The sequence below is a fragment of the Podarcis tiliguerta genome (assembly GCF_965153285.1).
Source record: "Podarcis tiliguerta genome assembly, chromosome: 1".
NCBI lineage: Eukaryota > Metazoa > Chordata > Lepidosauria > Squamata > Lacertidae > Podarcis > Podarcis tiliguerta.
This window is the reverse complement of record NC_139534.1, coordinates 95,494,541-95,518,202: the sequence shown is the minus strand read 5'-3', so window position 1 is coordinate 95,518,202 and position 23,662 is coordinate 95,494,541. Positions and strand designations below refer to the sequence as shown.

The following is a 23,662-nucleotide window of genomic DNA, read 5'->3' as shown; positions in this document are numbered from 1 at the left end:
GTAATAAATGTGGGAAGTGTAAGGAGACAGAAGGAACATTTTACCATATGTGGTGGGAATGTAAGAAGGTAAAAAGCTTCTGGGAGATGATCTATAATGAGTTAAAGAAAATGCTGAAATATACTTTTGTTAAAAAACCAGAAGCTCTCTTGTTGGGAATACTGGATAAGGAAATTAGTAAAAAAGATGTGAAATTAGTTTTGTATGCAGTAACAGCAGCCAGAATTTTGCTGGCACAGAAATGGAAACAGGAAGAGATGCCCACGAAAGAAGAATGGAGGATGAAACTGATGGAATACGCAGAAATGGACAGATTGACGGGGAGAATTAGGAACCAACGTGACCAGAGATTCTCTGAGGACTGGAAGAAATTTACAGAGTATATCAATAATTTCTGTGATGAGCAAATAATGTTCGTTGGCTTTCAAGCAGCTCTGTGAAATTACTGTTAGAAATATTGTTTTAGAAATATGATGTGATTAAGAGTATTTGAGTGCAATATAATATTGGGAAATGTGAGACGAGGATAAAAAATAAACGGATAATTATCAGACAAGCTGAGGGAAGTTCTGGAAAAAAGGGTTTAAGTTAAAAATGGATTTATAATTTTGTAAAAATGTTCTTTTTAATGGAAAATCTAATAAAAATATTTATTAAAAAAATTAAAAAGAAAATTCTAAGGACCTGATTTGTTTCATGTTCATTAAAGAATTTGCTGTTAGGAATGCCCATTCCCCAAATGATACCATAGCTTCTATATTAGGAATTAATGAAATAATTGCAAATGTTTAAAAGGATATAGATCAATAAGTTTTCGCAGCATCTCAGTGGAGGAGATAATAAGCCGGTGCATGCCCAGTGTTACCTTCAGCAGTTGGGAGTTTTTAAGCAGGTTTCCTTCTGAATCTGAAAGAGCAATTCAGTGTTATTAGGAACATGGGGAAAAGGTTCAACACAGTCTGTATCAGATTTTCTAGCTTCCAGCTTGGCCTGTTCATAGACCCTTCTATGGCAGGGATAGCTTACTAAGCAAGGGGTTGTATGGTCATCAGACGAAACACTGGGGTGCAGGCTTCTGCACCTAACTGTGGGCTCCATTGCCTTTCCTTTTTAATTAGAAGAGCACCTTTTTACATTAATGTACTCAAGGAGGTATAAAACCCACAGAAATGGCAAAGTAAACAACACCAAAACACACTGTCACCCTATAATGATTCAAAATATAACTAAAAAACAAATGAACAAAATTTAAGTATCCAGTTTGTATATAGCATTACAAGATATCGTAATACAATACAACAAAATTACCACCAACAATTACAACCAATGAATAATTACAACCAACCAAGCCAAGTCTGTGAAAATGCAATACACAAAATAGGCTACATCATGTAGCAAGATGACTCAGGCCCCATATTGGTCAAGGACCAGCTGACAGTGCGGTGGTGCCCCTTTCCAACTTGGTTTAGGCATTGTGAAACTTCCCAGAGATCTCTCTGTCTAGGAAATTTCACAAGATGTGTGTGACATTTCAGTTCTATGTCATGGGGGGAAAATGGATGAAAGCTGGACTGGGTGCTCAAAAGACTGGGAAGTGAACTTAAGTGGAGGACCTAAGTCTCTTGGAGACCAGCTGAGGATTTCATGGATGTAGGTTCGTGATTCACCAACCCCACCCCCTCAGATATTGGGAAGGGAGGGTACTCCAAACCAGAGAAAGGAAAATGTTCCATCCATGTTCTTCATTTTGGGGACCTTATTGATAGTTTACTCTCTTGGTTCCCCATCTACAGTTTGATTAAAGAAATGTGGCATTGCAGGAATAGTGTTTTTTACAAGCAGGTAAGTGGCATCAGGCATCAGGCACATTCAAGGGCTCTGGAAGCCCTTCATGTGAATTTGCATTCTTCCTTAAAACTACAGTGGTACCTCGGTTTATGGACTTAATCCATTCCAGAAGTCCATTCTAAACCAAAGCCGTTCTTAAACCGGTGCCCTTCCTCCATTTGGCTTCCGTTCGTAGACCAAGGTAAAGTTCGCTAACTACTTCCAGTTTTGCAGAGTTCTTATACCGAATCGTTTGTAAACAGGGCTGTTCTTAAACCGAGGTACAGTACCTGAAAGGTAACAAGTGCAAGGCCTACCCTCCAACAAAGCACTTAAGATGGGTTTATCTTGGTTCCCAAAAGAGTATTTTAGATTATATACAGACAGATCTTCATTTAGACTAAATTGCCACTCAGGCTTACAGGGAAGTAAACCCAAGAACAGGACTGAATCAATTATCTAAACAAAGTGACAAATGACACTTTTTAACGCTAGTGAAAGTACTTGCTAAACATTAACACTCATTTTGCTGCAGGGCATACTGGTGTGAACTATTTTCCCTAGTACTTACATGGAAGCCAAGGCTTACATTGCAAGTGTTGATAACCGCCTACGGTTCTGTGGCATTTGGCCAAATACAGTATTGCAATTTCATTCAATTCTTAAAGACACTTGCTGGTTTGAGTAGAAACATAAGCTCCTTGCTTGCTTAATACACAATATAGTCCCCTGAAACAAGGTAAATGCATGCTCTAACATCTTTTAAAATGTTGCTAGATGTGAATAAAAGGCAATAAAGCAGAATTATATACTTTTGAAGCAATACTTTAGATGAATATAGTAATAATGTGGGATATCCTTCTCTGTTACTTTAAAACTATCTCTAAGAGCTCTGGTTTTGACTGGAGCAGACCCCAATCAGCCATGAAGCTCAGTGAGTCACTTTGAGCCAGTCACTCTCTCTGACCCTAACCTACCTCACAGGATTGTGGTGAGGATAAAACAAAGGGGGAGGGAGGAGCAGGTTAGGAAAACTGTATGGAAGGAAGGATGACAACCCTTCTCTGCCAGCACCACTGCTCCGATAAAAATCAAAGTTCCCAGAAGCTGCTTTAAACTGTGTTTCTTTTTCTATAGCCAGGCAATCAAAACATGGTTTTCCCTTCCTTTGTTGTTTCCAGTCCATTTTAGTTTTAAAGGTATTTGGGGACTAGGAATCCTTGTATTTCCCCTGTATTTTTCTAAGGAACCCACAGGAATTCAGCATCATGTGATGTTGAATGGTCTGCCTGTGCAAGTATATCAGCTTACAAGACAAAACAATCTCTCTTCCCCTCGCCACAGTTATGGTGGTTCTCATGAACCCCCAAGCCAATTTCTGCTGACAGGGTTTGCTAGGTGACTCCATAATAATAAATAATTAAGGATAAGAAAAGAAATGGAAAAGCAACCCGCACATAGTTCTAGGAGGAAACAGTTGTATTAATATATATCTATGTAATGTGTGTGTGTGTGCAGTTGTGCACGTGTTTATATATAACATTCTGTGTGTGTGTGTGTGTGTGTGTGTGTGTGTATCTAGAACATTTGCAATCCCAAAGGTCCCAGGTAGAGAATACATACATAACTAAAACAAAACAGCACACCAAAAAATAATATAGCACCAAAATATAATTCATCATAAAAAATCACAAAACCCTTAAATAGAATCAGCAACACAATGAAGTTTACCCTCATTTTCATGTGACATATATTACTTCAATAATAACTCTTGGTGGGTAACAACATCACTTAATACAATTACTTCAAAGCATTAAACAAATTATGAGTTTTATCAGTGTTCTAAAAAAAACAACAAAATGATGAAAACCCAAAGAAAGTAGGAAAAAGAGCGAGTGCTGAACCTTTGGGGAGAGGCCATTCCACAGAGTTAGGACAACTACAGAGAAAGCCCTGCCCCCACTTCTCTTGACAACTTTACCTCTTGGAAGGGAAGTTGGAGATCTCAAAGATTATTTTAAAAGCAATCAGCTTTCAAAGATACACTGACCCCAGGCTTAGGAAGGGCTTGGAAAGTAAGAACCAGCTCCTTTAACTGGGTCCAGATACTAACAGCCGCCAGTATAGTTGGTTCAGGATTGCTCCTGTTGGTGCCCTTCAGTTATATAGGCTAAAAGTAGACCCAAGGGTTCTTCAAAGCTGAACCTCCTATTACAGTGTTCAGTGAAGCAACTGGGTATGGTTTGCATTAAATCCACAAAGATCTGGGGAGTTAAAAACTGACTACAGCTCCCAAATGCTAGATATATGCTAGGTATACTCCCAAATTGTCCAGCCGCTCATAAGTTCTTTACTCAAAAGTAGACAGAACAACATCTATGCTATATTCTAAATCTTGGATTTTTCATACATTCTCATGCAGGAGCTACACACGCTGTATTAACGAAAGCATTAGAAGAGCACAACTAGCAAACTGTATTCTTTTAAGTCAACTTCCGCACAGTTTCAATATGCACTTGAAGCTTGTTCAGTTTATCTTAGCCTTAACAAGTTGAACACTTTAAGCTTTATGAGACTCACTCTCATTTCTTCACTCTAATTTCCGCTTGCATACCTGTCAGTAAAACCACACACCCTGCTGGGAAGAAACCCTCTAAGTAAATGTTAAATGTGGTAGAAGCGTGTTGTTAGAATTACCACATTTTGCATTAGGAACCTGCTTTTAAATGTGGTATAGTTTAGTTATGGCTACTTTACAAATAAAATAACGCCGCATTATAAAAATATAATTATCTTGGAAATGCTGCTCATTATCAATATTCAGTGCTTTCTCTGTTTCAGAAATCATTTGCTCACATGCTATAAACAATATGGCTGCATTCGTGTTTTCTTCATATGTATGTGTGTGTAATTCATACTCAGAGTAGACCCACTGAAATCAATGCACTTAAGTCCATTAATTTTAATGTGTCTACTGTGAGGATAGCTAGCAATGGTTATCATACGGGCCAAATTCTTCTTAAACTGACAGTTGAATTGGTTCACTGTATTATTTTTTCACATTTTCTGTTTTGAACCGCCCTGGGATCTTCGAATGAAGGGTAGTATATAAATTTAACAAACAATGATAATAAAAAATAACTCTACATTCTAACATTTTGTGCTAGCTTCAAATGCTTTCAGTGGGTTAGCTTACCCTGACATGCCACATAATTATGGGTCTTCTGTTTTTATTCCAGTCTAATTTCTCACTTTCCTAACAAGTCACAGATTGGGAGTCTGCGGCCCTTCAGATGTTTATTTGTGTAATTATGAATCAACTTTTACAGGTGTTTCAAGGCAATTTACAAATATATTGTAAAAACAGCTAGTATGTTGTTGGACTTTAACCCCCATTAGCCCTAGTCAGCATGGTCAATTGTCAGGGATCATGGAAACTGATAGTTCAAGAGCATCTGGAAGGCCACACATTCTCCATCCCTGTTATAACTAGTACTGAAACAAGAAACATGGGCACACTTCAGATTTCAGGGACAGCAGAAATCAAGATATATGACCCAACCCATCCTAACCTTGTTGCTCTGATTAGATGCTCTGATGGTTTCCACATAACTTAATTTCAAGTTGAGCATGCTTAGGGTCTGCAGGTTTAGTAAGACATAGGGTTGCCATACGTCCGGAATTTTCCAGACATACCTGGAACACTGCAGCCGAAAGCAGTGTCAGGGCGGAAACCGGCTAAATGTCCAGGAAAATCCGGACTATGGCAACCGATGTCAGCAGTGTTGTTTTTGCAGATTTCCCTCAAAAATGTCCAATTTCTTTTCAATTTTGTTAAAAAAAGCTCAACAACTTTTCTGTCCTGATGTTCACTTTCTGAAATATGGTAACCCTATAAGACATATCTTGCTATTCAACTAAAAAGCTTTAGCAGTATGTAGAAATAAAATTAAAACAGAAACATAAAAAGACAGTGAACTGTTACATCTCCAAATAATGCTTTGCAGCATATTTTCTCCCATTTGAAATGCAGTTATTCTGTGCAAGATCCATAGTCCACTACGTCAAAAACTACATAGTCCACTACGTCAAAAACTGCATTTGATTAGCATTTGTACTCCCCAAGAAGTTTCTGAAATAGTATACATTTTAAATGGCGCTGATTACACTTCTAGCCTGCCCTTCTATTGAAAAGTTCCAAGGATGTCTTCCATTCTGTTACTGACCAGGTCAAGACCTGATTAGATTTAATAATAAACACCATTGTGTGTTAATGTGGGCAGTTGTTTAAAGAGTGGTACAACTATAATTATAACTTTGTTTTTATTAGTCTCTTATTAGCCTTTTACCTGCACCTTCCTATGACAAGCACACTCAAGGAGGTTTACAAAACAAAGTAAATACACCATAAGACAAATAAAAATATAGTCATAACCATAAAAACACAAACACATAGCAGAAGAAGAGGCATAACTCATGTGCAAGCAACAACAACAAAAGTCTCCCTAAAACTGGTAAGAAGGGAGCAGACGGACAAGCTTCCCTTGGAAGATTGTTCTACAGTTTAGGTGCCACAACTAAAAAGCCCCCTCCGGCCACAAAGCGTGTTCTCCTTCAGGGAGAGCACGTGTTGCGGTGGGGTCTACTGAGCCACCCCTCTGTTACCAGGCAGGGTCTCTAAAGATGGCCTGGGGCAGTGATTGGTTCACTGGGTTGCTGGGGTAAAAGTTATGTTGCAATTTTGGTGGGAGGGGTAAAAGGTTTAAATACTCTGCACGCAGCCTTGTACTTTCTCTTTTGCTGCGTGCAACGGATCACCCGCCCACCCGCCCTAGAGTAAGGGGTTGTTGCGTTGACCTTGCTATTGCCTGTCATGGGGTCGTCTGCCTTTGAGCAGGGGCCTGGTAGGAATTTTTCCACCTGGCAAATTGGCTGGCTGGGTGGTTTTTGCCTACTGCATAGCAAATCGTCACAACTTGTAAGGTTGTGGTTAGGCATTGGTTATAAATTGGTGGAGGAGGGGTTAGGATAGGCTGGGCCTGCCCCTCCATGGTTGCTGCGGAAAGGGAATTCCGTTAAAGGAATCCTGGGGCTTGCCATCTTTTCGTCCAATCCCTGGAATGGGACTAGGGCCGGCAAGCCTTCGGGGAGCAGGCGGGTGAGAGTTGAGGGTCTGTGTCTCAGCTCCAATTCCTCCCCGACTTGCTTTCCCCCGCACTGTCTTTCGGTGGTGCCCGGAAGTCAGTTCTGTCCCCAGGCGGGGGGACAGATAGTCTTAACCAATGCCTAAACAACCACTCATGGTTTGTATTTGAATAAAGTTGTGGCCAAAATCATGCCAAAAATCTTAAACAAAAATTACGTGTCTGTTGTGAGTTATTTGGGGGGTGGATTGGGGACCTCGACACGCAAACCATAATTCCATCAGCAAAGAGACAGGAAGGATAGCCTCAGATACCAAACACAAATCTTAGGTAGGTTCATACTGGAAGCCACAGTTCCTGAAGTATCCTGGTCCCAAGCATTACGGCATTAAAGGCCAAGGCCCGAGGCCCTCCTTCATGTACCCCTTCCATAAGAGGCCCAGAGGGTGGTAACACGAGAATGAGCCTTTCCTGTGGTGGCTCCCCATTTGTAGAATTCTCTCCCTAGGACGCCTTCATTACATATCTTTAGGTACCAGGCAAAAACATTTCTCTATAACCAAGCCTTTGGCTAAATGAACATTCTGTGGTCTTTTAAATGTGGGGTTTTGGAGGGGTATTGGTTTGTTTTTGTTTTATTATGTATTTTGTGTTCTCATTCTGTATTTTTATGTTGTGAACTGCCCTTTGATTTTCAGAGTACTAAACAAATTTAATTAATAAACAAAATAAATTTGGAGCAGCATGCTGGGGGGGGGGAGAGATTGCTATTTTGTCTCCTTCCCCCTCCTTTTTGATATTTTTGGTGGGTTGCTTCATCACACTGTGTCTGCGGTATGGAAGTGCTGTTTGACTATATTTATCTGAACAATAAACTGACAAATATACTTCATACAGCAGAAAATACTTTCTATCCAAAAAATTCAAAACAGTGGAAATCACAATTTTTACCCCAGCAGTTTTCATTGACTATATGATATTAATTCTTTGGTAAATGTTAGCAGTTACAGCTCATTGCCAATGAAGTTGCTCACCATTTTACACTGTTTTAAAAACAATTAAGGCTGAACGTTCATATTTATAGATAGCTGTTTTACATTAGTTAAACACAATCAGCTCTAGTTAGCAAATTAGCATTCTAAAGGGTTCTAAACAAGTCTTCTGTTCCTGTAATGTGATTACTTCCCTATTAACTTCATTTCAGTTGCCAAGCAACATAAAAGCTTTTATGCCACAATTACACTAGGATGAGTTAATGGCACAAAAATTAATCTCATTTTAATACAAAACAGTAAATCTTAACATGCGAACATTTGGGGGGGAATAAAATCCAAGATGTACAGTTCAGGGCAAAGATCCTTTAATATACGTACATATTTAGAAGACAGATATGATATCTATTGAAAGATAAAAGAAGCAAAAGGTAAATAATTTGTTCCTATATTAAGTCCAAAGTTATATAACACAAACTACGTTGACTTATTTTTGCAATTTGTTAAAGGTCTGTATGAATGAAATTAAATTGCAGCTGTTTATTGGGAAACGGATACATTTTCAGTCTTGCAAATACATTTAATTAATTATATTCCTGTATTTCCATGTTGAATAGTTAAAACAATAGCAGTTTATTAATTAATCTGAAGTACTATGACAAAAGGTATAATGGTCTTGTTTATCCTTAAAAATAAAAGACCAAAGACTGGGGTTTTTTGGTTTTTTAAAAAAAGTGTATTAAATTATTTAAGATGCATTTTGAAGTGAGAAATAAACCATGCTGATACAGTATTTCAAGTCTCTGAAATCACAGGGAGCAGGTATAGACCCAGCCTGACAAGAAACCCTGCAGTTCTACCCGCGAAATAAAGGCCTAGGTCAAGAATTCAAAATTACTCTTTTTGGCAGAGAAATGATGGTTGAAACATGCAGTACTGTTTTAAAAAGACCTGCCAGTTATGAATATATCTTGAAAATCTAAATGCAGCAAGAGACAGTGATTCTGAATTTAAGAGGGGAACCCTTGCTGATGAAGTCTCTTGACCCCAGTCACAAAGTGTCAAGGGAACAAGTGAGGCAGAGAGTTGCCAGTTTGGCAACAGGCTGAGGAGTCTAGTCTGCCCCTTCTCTCTTTGACCTAACAAATCCCAAGCATCCAAATAAAGTAGCTCAAGAAACCTACCAAAAACATGCAGGGAGAGAACCAGCAGAGGTGAGGGGCCTTTCCAGCATTCTGTGTGCAGAATGTCACAGGTACATTTATGTGCCCTGTGCTTGGTGCAATCAGCTCTTGACCCTCAGGGAACATGTTTGGCTGGCCTGGAGAAATTCAGACCAGTTGGTAGACCAAGTGTTCAGGGGCATGGCAGAGGTGTCACCACTCCCAGGGTGATGGTTCCTGTGCTGAAATAGAAAATGAGAGTTTTCGGGGAAAAGGCATCACTCTAAGGAGGAAGGAAATGATGCCTTAGAAGGAACCTATTGGGGGGAGAGCGGAGAACAGATGTCCTCCCATGCCAAGGAGTTTATGACAGGCCTACAAACCAGATAGTGACTTGCTTCGTTGGTGTAAAGGTTGCAGATGTTGCATATCATCTAGCTATCCTAGAAGATAGGACTGAGGAGGAGTCCTGTGGTCATGGTGCACATTGGCTCGAGTGACACGGGGAAATGTAGACATGCAGTCCTGGAAGCAAAATTCAGGTAGAAAGATAGCGTTGATAGCTTCAAGATAATTTCCTTGAAGTGCTAACCTTTACATGAGTGGGACCATCTAGGCAGGCAAGGGTGAGAAGCCTCAATGCGTGGATAAGATGGTGGCATTGGGAGGTTGGGTTTGGATTTATTAGACACCAAGGAAAGCAGGGCCTGTCGAAATGGGACAGGGCTTCACTGTTGGCATTTAAAATGGGGTGGGGGGAGGTGGCAGAGCAAGCTTATAAATTGATAAGGGAAAGCTGACGTGATGAGATGGGGTATGGGATCAATCATCTCTCAGGGATGTGAATGAAAATGTTTATGCTTTTCCACATGGGAGAAGGGTACAACTAGGCAATGACAGTGCAGGAGGATGTAAACTGCCTTAGTATTTCTTCCTGAAATGAAAGGTGGTATACAAATTATTTTAACAAAAATAATGATAGCAATTCAAAGAGGCTAAAGTGGCGTAAGATAGAACACCCATGCCAGGGACATTTGGAAAGAGATACTATGTACAGATGCTTATATGCTAGAAGCCTCTGAGAAAAAATGGGCAAGCTGGAGTGCCTGGTTTTAAAGATCAGATACAGTGTGCACAATGGAAACTTTGTGGAACAGACATTAATGATAAGGTATTGTTATCTCTGAATCCAACTCTACTGAAAGGTCAGGGATGGAGCACACTGGATGTGGTGTCTTTTTTTACATCAAAGAGGGCACAGAGTTCAACAATCTCAAAAAGGGAATACACCTACACAGAATCATTGGGGATGGCACTAATGGGTCCCATGAGTAATTTAGTACTGGGAATGTACTGCCACATGCCTGGCCAAAATGTTCATCTTGAGATGTAGGATGAACTCCACAGGTATTCACAGGGCAAAATGATGTAGTATTGAGTGATTCAATTATACGGACAAAAAAAGTTGTGCTGGGCTTAATCATAAGTGGTGCTGAGGACCTGGTGCAACATGTAACGTTGCTGAACTGATTGCTAGCACTATAGTCACCTCCCCAAAATTCAACATACATGCAAGTGGAGACAACTCTTAAGAAAATTCAACATGAACGCACTTCTAAAAAATGTGGGTTTGGTAAAAAGGAAGTTGAAAGGGGAAATCAAATCTCTCCAGCATGCTTGTTGGTTATTCAAAATTACAACAATAACACAGATTAGGAAAGGTGCCAATAAGACCAAGAGAATGCCAGCATGGCTAATGACTAGAGTCAAGGAAGCTATTAGGGACAAGGCAGCTTCCTTCAGAAAATGTATGTCTTATCCAAATGAGAACAAAAAGGAATGCAACCTTTGGCAAAAGCAGTGCAAGCAAACAATAAGGAATGCAAACAAAAGAATTCAAGGAGCACATTATTTAAAACACTATGCCCAACAATAACAAATTATTTAAATACATTAGAAACAAGAAACTAGCTAGAGAGGCAATTGTACTCTGGACGACAAAGGCACCTGTCTGTGGTATATTCACACACAGGTGTCTTTGTCGTCCATGACCCACCTTACACAAAGACCACCCTACGCAGAGACATCCAGACCCTTCTACCACCTGCCACATTAATTAAGGTTAACCTTGTAGGGAGCTTAGCTGGTTTGCCTTCTGCCAAGTCCTTGCTCTACTTCAATTACATGGGTGTTGCTGAAAAACCCAGCAACCTTTCCCTAGCTACAAAAACTGTAGAGCAGCAATGCCAAATAGGTATTGCCATGGAGACCTGAAGGACAATGCCCTGCTAAGAGAAGCAAACCTCATTACTGAGCCATTTAAAAACATGTAACAGTAACCTCCTGTTTTTTAGTTTTTATGTTATGAGAGACAAGCAATTTCTCCATTTAAAATGAAAATCTGAGACTCCTGTGTTTTCATCATGGTCTACATGTTAGTCTCCCAGTTCAATCCCAACACAATAGTTACAATTTAATACAATCGTCTTCACAAATCACATTTGTACTATGTTCAGATTTGGGCAGCAAATGCAATACTGGGGGGAAAGTCCAAGAATTCTGCCCCTGACAAAAAACAAAAACCCTAGACAGAATTACTGTCAGGAAGCGTAAGCTCAGGACTCATTTTAAGTGCCAAGACAAGATTTCCACAAAGCATCTATCTACCTTATAGGGTTTGCATCTATAAGGTGGCCAAGTTTTGGTCTAAACGACAATGAGTTTGTATTTCAACAGGAAATCCTAACCATTTGCCCTCCCGACCATAGTTCAAACCTTTTTATACTTCAACAAAATGAAATATTGTTATGCTTATAATTTGTGGAAAATCAACAAAGATTTATATTAGAAAATGAAACGCAATTACAGATTTTTCAAATCAAAACCTTTGTATATTTTAAGAGTTAAGGGTCTTAACTGCAATAATTGCAAGTTACTGACACCAACAGAGCAACTACACTGACTACTGCTTTTATTAACTTAAGACGTATCACTTCTTCAATTTGAGGCAGGAGAGCAGAATCCTTTATTCCCTTCACTTCTGCTGATCTCCAACTAGGGTTGGGTGAATATGTCAATTTCAGTTTATCTTTTTTTTCCCCCAGTTCTCCACATTTCCACATAGGTTTGCAACTTTTTTTTTTTTAAGTCTTCATGAAAATCCAACAACATTTCAGTGCAAATTTATCCAAAATTTTCCTTAATAATTGCATGCAATTGTTCCAAATATGCACATTTTTGCAAAGCAATGTCCCCAAATATGATGTATTTTAATGTTGTTTTCACTAATATATGAATTTATATATGCTTTACCATAGTATGTGCTTTCTTTGTACACATTACTTGACTGATGAACTGAATTGCAAAATTCAAAGAAATGTGTTTTGGTTTGCATGTTGTTTCAAAAAGTGCAGATTTTAAAAGTTCATGTTTAAATGCAAACTGGATTGAATTTCTCCCCTATCGCTATCTCTAATGCAATGTTTATACCTTCCAAAAATAAACCAGAAACTTCCTTAAAGCTGCTTATCTGGCTGTACCACCTTCAATTCATGATGTTTCAAAAGTGCTAGAAAGTCCCAAGAGACTTAACACAATGCACATTCTTAAAATAGCATTAAATCAGTTTTAAACAGCATTAAATCTTTCACTATCTATGGAACAGACAGTGTTCTTAATTGTTATTTCAATTAAGAAATTTTGGTTTTCTGTGGTCCAGTCCCCAATTCTCAAACTAAGTTGGAAAAGGTTATGTCTGCATATGACTATAATTTAGGCAAGATACCCACAGACTCCTGACAGCAAAAATAAATGAAAATGCATCAAGTTTTAATAGCCTTAGTACAAAGAATTTGTAATCCCTGCTTGCTGTTTCCCTCAGAGCATTACTAGAACATATTTAAAGCAGTTCCGTTCCACAGCCCATTTTTATTCACTTTTACTCAAACCTAAATGCACAGAAATACAACTTAGGCTGAAATTGCTAGCATATTTGCCTGGAGAAAAGTTACACTGAACTTAATATAACCTACCTACTTCCATGTTCACATTAGCAGCTTGAAACACAAGTTTCAAGCCGCATTTGCACAGAGTTGTTCGCATCAGAGAGGGGCGGAGATGTCTTCACCTGATACACATGGCCTTCTTGTTTCCTTGCCCCTGTAATTCCTTTCATTAAGCGTTTATGTGCTCTACCGCACCAGCGCAACAACTGTTAAGGGTATGTTCACATTACCGGTTACGCAGCATCCAGTTTCCATACACATTGAAGCTGGTTTCAGAAACAATGCACCGAGCAGCAGTATTTATCAATAAGCTACAGGTTTGCTATTGGTTGTGGCTAACGACTTGCGAATGTGGCTTCAAAAATTAGCAGATGGAAGCACACCAGATGTAGTAAGTGGTAATGTGAACATACCTTAAGGCAAAGCCCTAAATGATAGTTTGCATTTGATACATTTAACACACTTTCAAGAAAGAGGTGAACAGACTGTGTTATTGTGGACCAACAGTTTAGTTCTTCTAATTTAATTTATATATATAAAAAAAGGAGTAATAGTACATTTGCTTAGGTAACTATGAAAGCATGAGTTTTTAGTGGATAAAGCTAGGGTCCCCAACACAGAGTCCCTGAACCTTCCATTTCTTATTTTTTAAGTGTGTGTGTGTTTTAATCCCTTGGGTAATGCTGCGCTGCTAAGTGAGGCACCCAGCCCCCACACCCTCATATCTCCCTTTTCCCAGATTGCCTCTGGGTCCCATGTGGGTGTTCTGTCCACTTTATTTCTTTGGCTGTTGGGGGAGGTTTTCCTGATTTTTGGTTGGAGGTGGTTCTCCCAGAAGTTTTTTCTGTTATTGTTTTTTCCAGAGGTGTGTGGCTTGCCTTGGTTTTACTGGGGGTTTTTTTGAAGAAGGATAATTGCCTGTGGTTTTTTGTTTTGTTTTGTTTTGGAGGTTGTGGGTGTTTTGCCTGTTGTGCGTGAAGGTGTCTAAACATCTCTGGTTTTTCTTCTGTGAAATGGGAATTTCGTGATTTTTAGATTTCCAAATGTGTCCCCAGGCCCCAAAACACTGGAACCCAGAGGAATCAAGCATATGCATTACAATGAACTACACATGATACTATGGAAACCAAAAACAGGGTGCAAAAAATGATTACTGTAGGTTCCATAGCATGAGTTCTTCACCCAATATGCATTTTGCTTTGTAAATGCTTTGTCGAAACTAAATAATGTGCATGACTTTCCTCTAGAAGTGCTGAGAGGATTAGTCATTGTTTGGAGCATGATTCAGGAAGGTAGAGTGCTAAGTGCTAAGCCTATTCAGCTTCTCTAAATCATTTACTGGAAAGAAAGCTATCAATGTGTATTATGGCACATGCATATGAACAAAAATTCAGATGGCTTGGCCAGTCATTTGCACTTGATAAGCAGTGCATCATTTATTCCTTCCCTCCTACATATAGAGACAAAACAGATATTATTTACCTACAGCTGGAATAATGCACACCTTCAACTGTAAATCACAATCTAAATCACAATCTATGCCAATTCATGCGGCATGAATGAACTGATTGGTACAAATTCTTCAAAGCACAGCGTAAAAAACATCAGAACTACAAATATAAACAATAGTGTTGGAAATGTCCCCACCCCCTCAAAAAAAAAACCTTAACAGAATTCTAACATTTATCATTTAATGGCTTTTGTTCACGTGTATTTTATGAACATAAATGACAACAAAGCTAAGAAAGAAGCTGGTGAGAAATAGTAAAATTTTAAGCATCTAAGACTGCAGTCCTAGGTACAGTTACTTGGGAGTAAGCCCCACTGAACTCAATAAGACTTACTTCTGAGTAAAAGCCATAGGATTCAGTTGCATGATGCTAAATTTGTTCAAAGGTATTCTGTCAGCAAAAGGGGAGAGTGAATAATTCATAAGCTAAGTAAAAGCTATACCACTGAGCTTTTTTGCTTCATATCATTCTCTTTTATAAGAAAGCTATTATTTCCCTTTGGTGCTAAACAACAGTATCCCCCCCTGCAACCATTCATTTAGCTAAGATGCAAGTTTCCCCAAAAGATAGCATGAAACAATACCCAGATTTTAACATTGCAACTGAGTTCTGCAACAGTCTACATGCATTTCCATGTGTCTAATATTTATTCAGAAGTGTGGACAGGGGGAGGGGATTTAATAATTCCACAAAGATTATAACTGCCACACTTGTTCTTTCTGCAAGGACAGCACTTAACACTGATAAACATTCTGGACACACACAGAGTGATACTCACATAACAACATATGCAGAGACTCAAGTGTAAAAGCAGTGATGAATGTACTTGCACCTGATTATATCTAACACACTGCAAAACGAAGGACCCAAAATGCTACAGAGATACAGTCTGAAAATAGTTAAAGACAGATCACTCAACTCACCGAAAGAATGAATACAAGTATCAATAAGGTCATCTAGGTTGGCTCCCTTGGCTAAGTGACCCAAAGACATTGTTATGTTGAACTCAGCAGTTCTGGCAAGATCTGAATGGGAGCAACAAATCTCCTCCAGCTCAACAGCTGCCTTTGGATCAATGCTGCATCCTTGTGAAGCTTTCCTAAAGGGGAAAAAATAGAAGAATTACATGTGAGAGCACCAACACTTAAGTGAGAAATTTAACAACAGTCTCTACAGCAGGTTGGAAAAGAAGACGCTTGACTATTAAGCTCACAGGAATCGGGCTATTCAAACATTCTCCTCCCACCTAGAAAATGCATCAAATAAGGTTCCCTGTTTTGTAGAAGACATTCCCTTCTACAAATGTACTCATTGCTCCATGTATTCTAAGAGCCACATGTGGCTCTCACAGCACACAGACCTCTTCATTATTGTGAAGACATTTTATCCATTACTTTTTTTAAAGCATACATTAGAAACAGCAAACAAACTAACAACCACACCTTGCACCGTCAATTCAATTCATCCAAATAAAACAAGGCAGCAAAAAAATACATCCCACTATATGGAAAAAAATTCAAATAAATGCCCAGCTTCTGTGGCACATTTTGTAAATACAAGACTGCAGAATTCTGGGAAACTGCATGCTTATTTCTATTGCAAACAAACAAACAAACAAACAAACAAAAAAACAGCTTGAGAACATCCATAAAGTAACAAGCTCTGGTCCTCCGTCTAAGTTCTGGACACTAGAACTTCTCTGGCCTCCCCCACAACCACTTTTTGCAAGGACTAAACAAGCAGCTCCTGAAACCCATAAGACTTCTACAGCCACTTTGGAAGCTAGTTGCTCAGCAAGAGAAAGACATTTTGAGAGATGGGTATCTGGAAGAGTGAGGAAGTGCTTGAACCGTTTTCCTGCCAGCAGCTTCAACCCTCCAGTTTCCGTACCCACAAGATGCTTCCTCCCCTCCCCATTCTGTGGGGTTCAAAACAAGTGTTCCAGGTTATTTTGGAATACACCCATTATTTTGATACATTTCATAGAGATTTGATCATTTCTGTCACATGGATCGGATGCATCTCCCCATAAAACTTAGAAAGGCATTGTAAATTAACTATATCCCAAACCTTCGTGACTCAACTGATGATGCCAATTTCTACTTTGACTCCTTAGCCAGCAGTAATTTTGCATCAGCTTATACCTTATCATTTTTTAAAGAAGATTTATTTTATGTATTTTTATACCATTATACAAGTGCATTCCCAGGCTGGTTTACAAAAATTAATTCACCCTCCTGCTCCTTAGCACAAACCTTTAAATAGCCTAGTAAAACAGTGCAAAAATCCACGGCTTAATTTTAATAACTTGATTAAGCTAATGCCCGTACCATTTCTGGTACAATATACTTTTCCTTCATAGTTGTGTTACATTTTTTTTATTTTTAAAAAGTAATGATATACAGAAAAAACAGTTTATGGGTTCCTTCTCCTTTTTCATAGAATCATAGAGTTGGAAGAGACCACAAGGGCCATCGAGTCCAACCCCCTGCCAAGCAGGAAACACCATCAGAGCACTCCTGACATATGGTTGTCAAGCCTCTGCTTAAAGACCTCCAAAGAAGGAGACTCCACCACACTCCTTGGCAGCAAATTCCACTGTCGAACAGCTCTTACTGTCAGGAAGTTCTTCCTAATGTTTAGGTGGAATCTTCTTTCTTGTAGTTTGGATCCATTGCTTCTCTGGAATAGCCAGAGAACCATACTCTGAAATAGCCAGAGAACCAAGGTGAAACTATGCAAATAGACAGGGGACCTATTCTTAACAGTTCTCACTATGTTCAAAATGGAGTAGAATGTGCATGGCCATTAGGGTAGCACATGCATCCAGAGAACAGGAAGCTGCCTTTACACTGCATCAGACTGGTCCATCTAGCTCATTACTGTCCACAGTGATAGGCAGAAGCTCTCCAGGAGTTCAGATAGGGTCCTGCCCCAACCATGACCTAGCATGACCAAATTCAGCCTAGAGCTCTATAGTGAACTTAGATACAGTCCTTCACCTTCTCTCCAAATGAATGGCTGCCATTCACTTCTGTGGGAAATATGTAAAGCACACTACTTGGGAACACTGTTGCAGGGTGGGGCGAAATCTGTTCCCTTTTTGGAGAAGCACTCTAAAGTAATAATGGATGTTTGTTTCTGAACTTTAAAAAATGTAGGGCCACCCCACATTTTGAAGAATGCTCTCCCAAGACGAACATCCATTTAGGTTTTTATATATATACATATCTGTAGAGGCCTAAGACTGTTACAATTAGGACAGAGGGTCCATGGCACATACTCGTCAACTGTCTGGGACATTCCATTTTGCGAGAGCACAGTGGCCAAAAACGTGCAAGATCATGGCCAGATGTGTGGCTTGCGTGAGATTGTGGAGCCCCAAAATGCAGGTTTCTGGGTGCCGTGCTCTTGCACAGGTCACGGGACTTGCATTGGAGTGTGGCCCAGAAGACGCACAGCCCAGTTTTGCACTGGGACACGTTGGAGGGTATGGTGGCACCATTCACACACCAAACACTACCACAGATATATCAACACTTTCAAAAGTAGGGGATTCATGGCTTGGCTTTTAAAAAACAGGGGGTCAGCAGTACTTAGGTAACTGGGAACCACTGCCCTAAAGAACTGTCAGATGAATATCATCTAGAACTGGTGATGTGCTACTTTTTACAGCTTGTTAGCTAGGGGTCAAACTGCATGCTCCTTTAAACACATCTTTGAATACTGTGGATTGCCATGGTGTTGTCATTTCCCCCCTTTTATTTTCAGCCAAAATCAGCTGCACAGGGTCCTAAGCAATCAGGGCCACAGTGTGGTTAAAGTGGGAATTAATCCTTTGCCTTTTACCATTTTCCCACGGAAAATCCCCACTAAATTGGTTATTTGCTGCCATGAGCAATGCTGCACATTAGCGCTGCCCACCTTCATGTTCTCATCATGTTATGACGCCCAGGCAAAGTGGGAAGGAGGAAATTACATTTCACTCATCCAATGTTCCAGTTGGCAGTCCAAAGGCAAATCCAGTTTAGGTTCCCCATCCCATTTCAGCCTCAGCAGCTGGGAAAAGGCAGCAAAAACTAGGCAAAGCATTTTCTGATTCACAGGCCAATGGAGACGATCCACCTTAGAACCATCTCAGTTACTGATTTCCAGAGAAGTAGCCATGTTGCAGGAAAAGCACAGTGTCTCGTGGCACCTTAAAGACTAAAAAATGTTTCGTGGCATAAGATTTCATGGACCACCACCCGCCTCATCAGATATTTACTCACATCATATAATTGCAATCCACTTCATCAGCTATTGAGGCTTTTATAAGCTCACTTCTGGGGAGGAAGGAGTTCCTCCAACAGTCCCTTTCCGACGGTTTATCAGTCAAGTGCTAACAGCCACAAGAACTAACCCAGCAAGACCCAACCACTTTTTAAATGAATTTTGCATTAATTTTAGTTTTCTTTTGATGCTGTTAGCCACTCTGAGTTACCACTGGCAGAGAAAGATGAGGTAAAAATCGAATGAATATGCTGTCCTACAAACACTGCCTCGTATGGAGTTTCTGTCCTCACATCTTCAGAAATAAGATCAGTAGGAAATCTCTGCACCGACTACATCCATTATTACCTTCAGAGAAACCCTGTGGTTTCTCTGTAAGTGCTCACGTTTTGCATATATGAAAATGTCTTACAGCACTGTGATATTTGTTGCAGTACATTAATCACACTGCACAAAAAACACCAGGCGACATCTAACCGTGAACTGCTAAAACATAACATACAAACAAACCCTTAATCACACAGTACAGGGACCCAAACTAACCACAAGCTCCCTCTGTCTGACAATAAAGGGAAGAGGCTGAAAGAAATTACATTGCAGTCAGACTGTAGACCCCTAAGTCACTTCAATTGTCCCTGGACATTAATTGCGTAGGGTCAAAAAATAAAATTGACTAGGTCTGAATAAAAGGATTGTCTTCAGTAAATTATACCTGTTACATTGTACTGAATGCTATGAATCTTGGAAAGTTCCTGCCCTGGAGGAAGTGTATCATAAGTCGTCATGAGCATGCTCCAGCTATAAAGCCACAACCAGCACAGTAGGGTAAGGGACTGCCATCTGCCCTGACTTTTTAATGTACCTGAAGAGAACAGCTGACTCAAACAGACCTGCTTGAAACATCAAGCCTGACAAGTGGTTGAGACTTCCTGCTCACTATTCTGGAAGAAGTGTGTAACTTGTAATCATGCCCTAGGAAGGAGTTTATAGTCACAAACACAGGAGAGACAAGGGTCTATCAGTGTGGTGTAGTGGTTAAGAACGGTAGTCTTGTAATCTGGGGAACCAGGTTCGCGTCTCCGCTCCTCCACATGCAGCTGCTGGGTGACCTTGGGCCAGTCACACTTCCTTGAAGTCTCTCAGCCCCACTCACCTCACAGAGTGTTTGTTGTGGGGGAGGAAGGGAAAGGAGAATGTTAGCCGCTTTGAGACTCCTTAAAAGGGAGTGAAAGGCGGGATATCAAATCCAAACTCTTCTTCTTCTTCTGTCAGTTTGACTTGAGTAGTATGGACAGTCTCCCCTTTTCTGCCTCTGAATTAACCTGTGATGGGAGAGTAGGTTTGACAAGAGCGGGCTCTGGGATACGGTGACTCTTTTTATCCTGTACTGTTATTGTATTAATTAGTTGTGACTCATTCTTCTCTTGGTTTCTGATGGTTCTAGGGTGGGTATATCTGAATCGTTTATTATATTGGCTGCTAGAGTGAAAAAACAAATGTGTATTTTTTGCTAAAACAAAGGTTGCTGTATTCATGTATTTTGCACTGATATTTAGTTGAACTGTTATTTTCTGAAATACTGAACTGAAGGTCTGTTTCAAGTTTCTTGTAGCATTTTATTGTTAGATGGTGTTTCATGTTGTTTGCCTGTTGTGCTAGCATCTTTGAACTTCCTTTTGGAGAAAACAGCAGGGTCAAATGTATTATCATCCTTTAAAGCTCTGATTGGTGATCTATTTATTGAGGCAGATTTCTGTAATATATTACACTGGGGCATCAGCAGCAATACTATACACATATCTGTAACACACATTTTATAAGTGCAAGAGTTTCGTTAAACATACTTAATGTTCATTCTGCCCTTCATAATGAGCTAATGGTCAGATTTTCCATGCTGCATACAGGTGACCACAAATCTGAAACCAGGCTCCTGGCAAGCATGACTATCAGTCTTCCTAAAAATACTTAGCCTCTTTTAGCATCTCACAAAAAGGTCAGATGGTGTTAGACCCAGTGCTTTTTCTTTTTTTGGAAAAAAGGTGCCAGTACTCGCCATGAAGTTGTTACAGTAAGTGCCATACTTTTAACATTTGAATAAATAAGGTGTTGGTACTGTGTACCCTTGAGTACCCTCTGAAAAAAAGCACTGACCATTTCCACACAGCACAATTCTGGTGCTATGTGTGCCACCTGTTAAGAATATTAATAGTGAGACAGAACCACAGAAATCAAATCTATATTCTCATCAATGCAGGTCTCACATTCGTATTACAGACAATTGCAGAAACACCACTAAAACTCAAGATATAATGCTAAACAGTGGACTAACATTACTAACATGAGCTACAGGGAGCCTTGGGCTCACACTTCCGGAACAGCTGCAAGGAAGCAGTAGGAAGCTTTGGTTCATTCTTGTAATACGAAACTATGGTTTAATGTTATGCCTGAACACAGCCAAGGTGTGTAGATCCACCCTTAAGAGAGGGAGGGGTAAAGAACATGCAAGGATGGATGTTTGTCCTCAGTATCTTACTTCTGTGTAATTCGGAAAGGGTTTGTCTATATTTTTTTTAATTCATTTTACTGTACTACAAATTCCCTTTGCAAAAATTATGTGGTCCTACAACAAATCTGCTTCTGAATGCAGCAAGCGGCAGCAGCAAGCATTTTTTAAAACAACAACAACAGGGTGGTAGAAAAATTAGCTCACAGTATTTATTTGTAAGAAGTTTTGGGGACCCTGCACAATTTGTGTGGTGGCAGGGAGCAATTTCTACCTGTGTTCCTTGGGGGAAGGATTTAGGCTCTGAGACAGCTTGCCAATGTTGCTCCCCCCACCCCACCCCCTGCCCCACCAAATCTGACTTCACAACTATGCCCTGGGATTGCACTAGAAGACAAGGGGGAACTTCCATGACTCCTTTCCCCCATGCTCTCCACTAAGGAAACCACTGGGGGACAGATTGGTGCCACCTTGTTGATTCCGCTGACACACTGAAATGTTGTTCATGGTGGAAAACCACTGTCATGCGCTGCCCATGGTCAATACCTGTTTGGGGAGGGAAGCACTTTGACTCCACCCACCCAATATTTTCCTGCAAAAGTCGGCTACTCTTTTACTAGTGGTAAAAGGTCAACACCTAAACTTTGGACCGCCGGCCCCCTGGACACCTAGTGCAGAATCATGAGCAGGATCTAATTATATTAAAGCCTTACTTGTCGGTTCCATATTTATTAGTGAAAACGAAAGTGAGCCCTTGACTTAAGCCTCCTGATGCTCTGCTCATTTGGCCACACAGAAACAGAGGGGCACATTTTTTGGCTAGATTAAAGGAGCAACCTTATACAGAACCAGCTGGTCCTCCTTTCACTTTTCTAATTGAAGTGTGTGGTGTGGTTTTTTTAATGCTTCCCTCAGCTCACTCACCACCATCCATATAGAAATGTCCAGCTGCTTTGGGAAAGGGAAGATATATATATATATATATATATATATATATATATATATATACTCCATGCACTCCTCGCCCCCAAGCTGAAAAAGTTCGACGCTTCCCCGCCTTGCCGAGCGTCTTTGTTCCCCGCTGCCCACCGTGTGGATGGAAGAAGATGCCCGTCGGGAAAACAAAAGGAGGGAAGCCGGGACTCAGGCGAGACGTGCGCCGGCCGCTGAGGGGAGAGAAGGAGGGAAGCAGTTCGGGGCATCTCTAGGGACACTTACAGGGTCGGGCTCCTCCTGCTCTTGGCGGTCTCCATGTCTGCGCCGACCTCAGCCCTCCCGCCGGGTCGCCTCGAGGCTCCCTCGGAGCGCCGCGCGCACAGAGCTCAGCGCCGACTGGCCGCGCGCGCATTGCTGCCCGTCTCCTCCGGCGCCCTCGTGCCGCCCAGGCTGGCGGCGAAGGTCGAACTTTTGCGCTCGCCCAGCAGCGTAGTCGAAGGGAGCCTGGAGCCCGGAGCCGGAGGGGAAGGGAGGGGCGGGGCCGGGGCTAAGCAGAACTTCTCCTCCCTCCCTTCCTCCCTCCGGCTCGAGGAAGTGGTGCTCCGAGGCCGTGGCGAGTCTTGGGAAGGTGGTCATGCGCGCGGGAGGGTTGGCTAGATCAGGGCTGCTCAAAGCCCGTTCCTTCCTCGCTCGCGAGGGACCTTCTTTCTGGGGCAGCCGTCGACTTCGAGCGGGACCGGCGCCTTTTATTTTTTTATATGTATTTTTTGCTCATATGGGGAGACCCTCAGGCTTTCGAAAGCGGCGTCACGTGGCGGAGAGGGTCAGCAGAGAAAGCGCTCCCCGGGGGGGGGTGCGAGGGAGGGAGGGGAAGCTGCGCCGGTTGAATTTCTGCCTGTCGTGTAGCGCTTACCCGAACCGTTTTGCTGGGAAGAAAAGGCGCCCCGCGGAGCGGTCCTGTCCCACGTTTGCACTTGTTTCAGTGGGATTTCATAGGACTGCTGTCTCAGCCTGCCGGGCCGTGCTCTTTGCTTAAGAGTAGCCTCGCTGGCAGGCTCCTATACGTGAGATTTCCCCCACGTAAAGGGTTTGGAAGACTGAAATCGGACTTTCACATTTCTTTGCTCCAAAGGGCCGAGAGCGAGAGTCGCATCTTAGCTCTTTCTGTCTATATACTTAGTTACAGGTAGGTAGCCGTATTGGTCTGCTGTAGTCGAAACAAAATTAAAAAAAAAAAAAACCTTCCAGTAGCACCTTAGAGATCAACTAAGTTTGTTACTGGTATGAGCTTTCGTGTGCATGCTTGGTAT

General features: G+C 41.0%; 1 protein-coding gene across 1 annotated transcript in view; it reads right to left on the bottom strand.

The window, feature by feature from the left end:
* The window catches only part of RASGRP1 (RAS guanyl releasing protein 1), a 45,582-nt gene extending 22,460 nt beyond the window's left edge, over window positions 1–23,122 (bottom strand). Inside the window, exons 1-3 of the mRNA XM_083452581.1 lie at window positions 22,635–23,122; window positions 15,565–15,740; window positions 801–906 (exon numbers count right to left, since the gene is read on the bottom strand). Coding sequence (XP_083308707.1) covers window positions 801–906; window positions 15,565–15,740; window positions 22,635–22,669 — 317 coding nt within the window. The 5' untranslated portion in view covers window positions 22,670–23,122. The remainder of the gene's footprint in view (window positions 1–800; window positions 907–15,564; window positions 15,741–22,634) is intronic.
* Window positions 23,123–23,662: the final 540 nt, after the last annotated feature.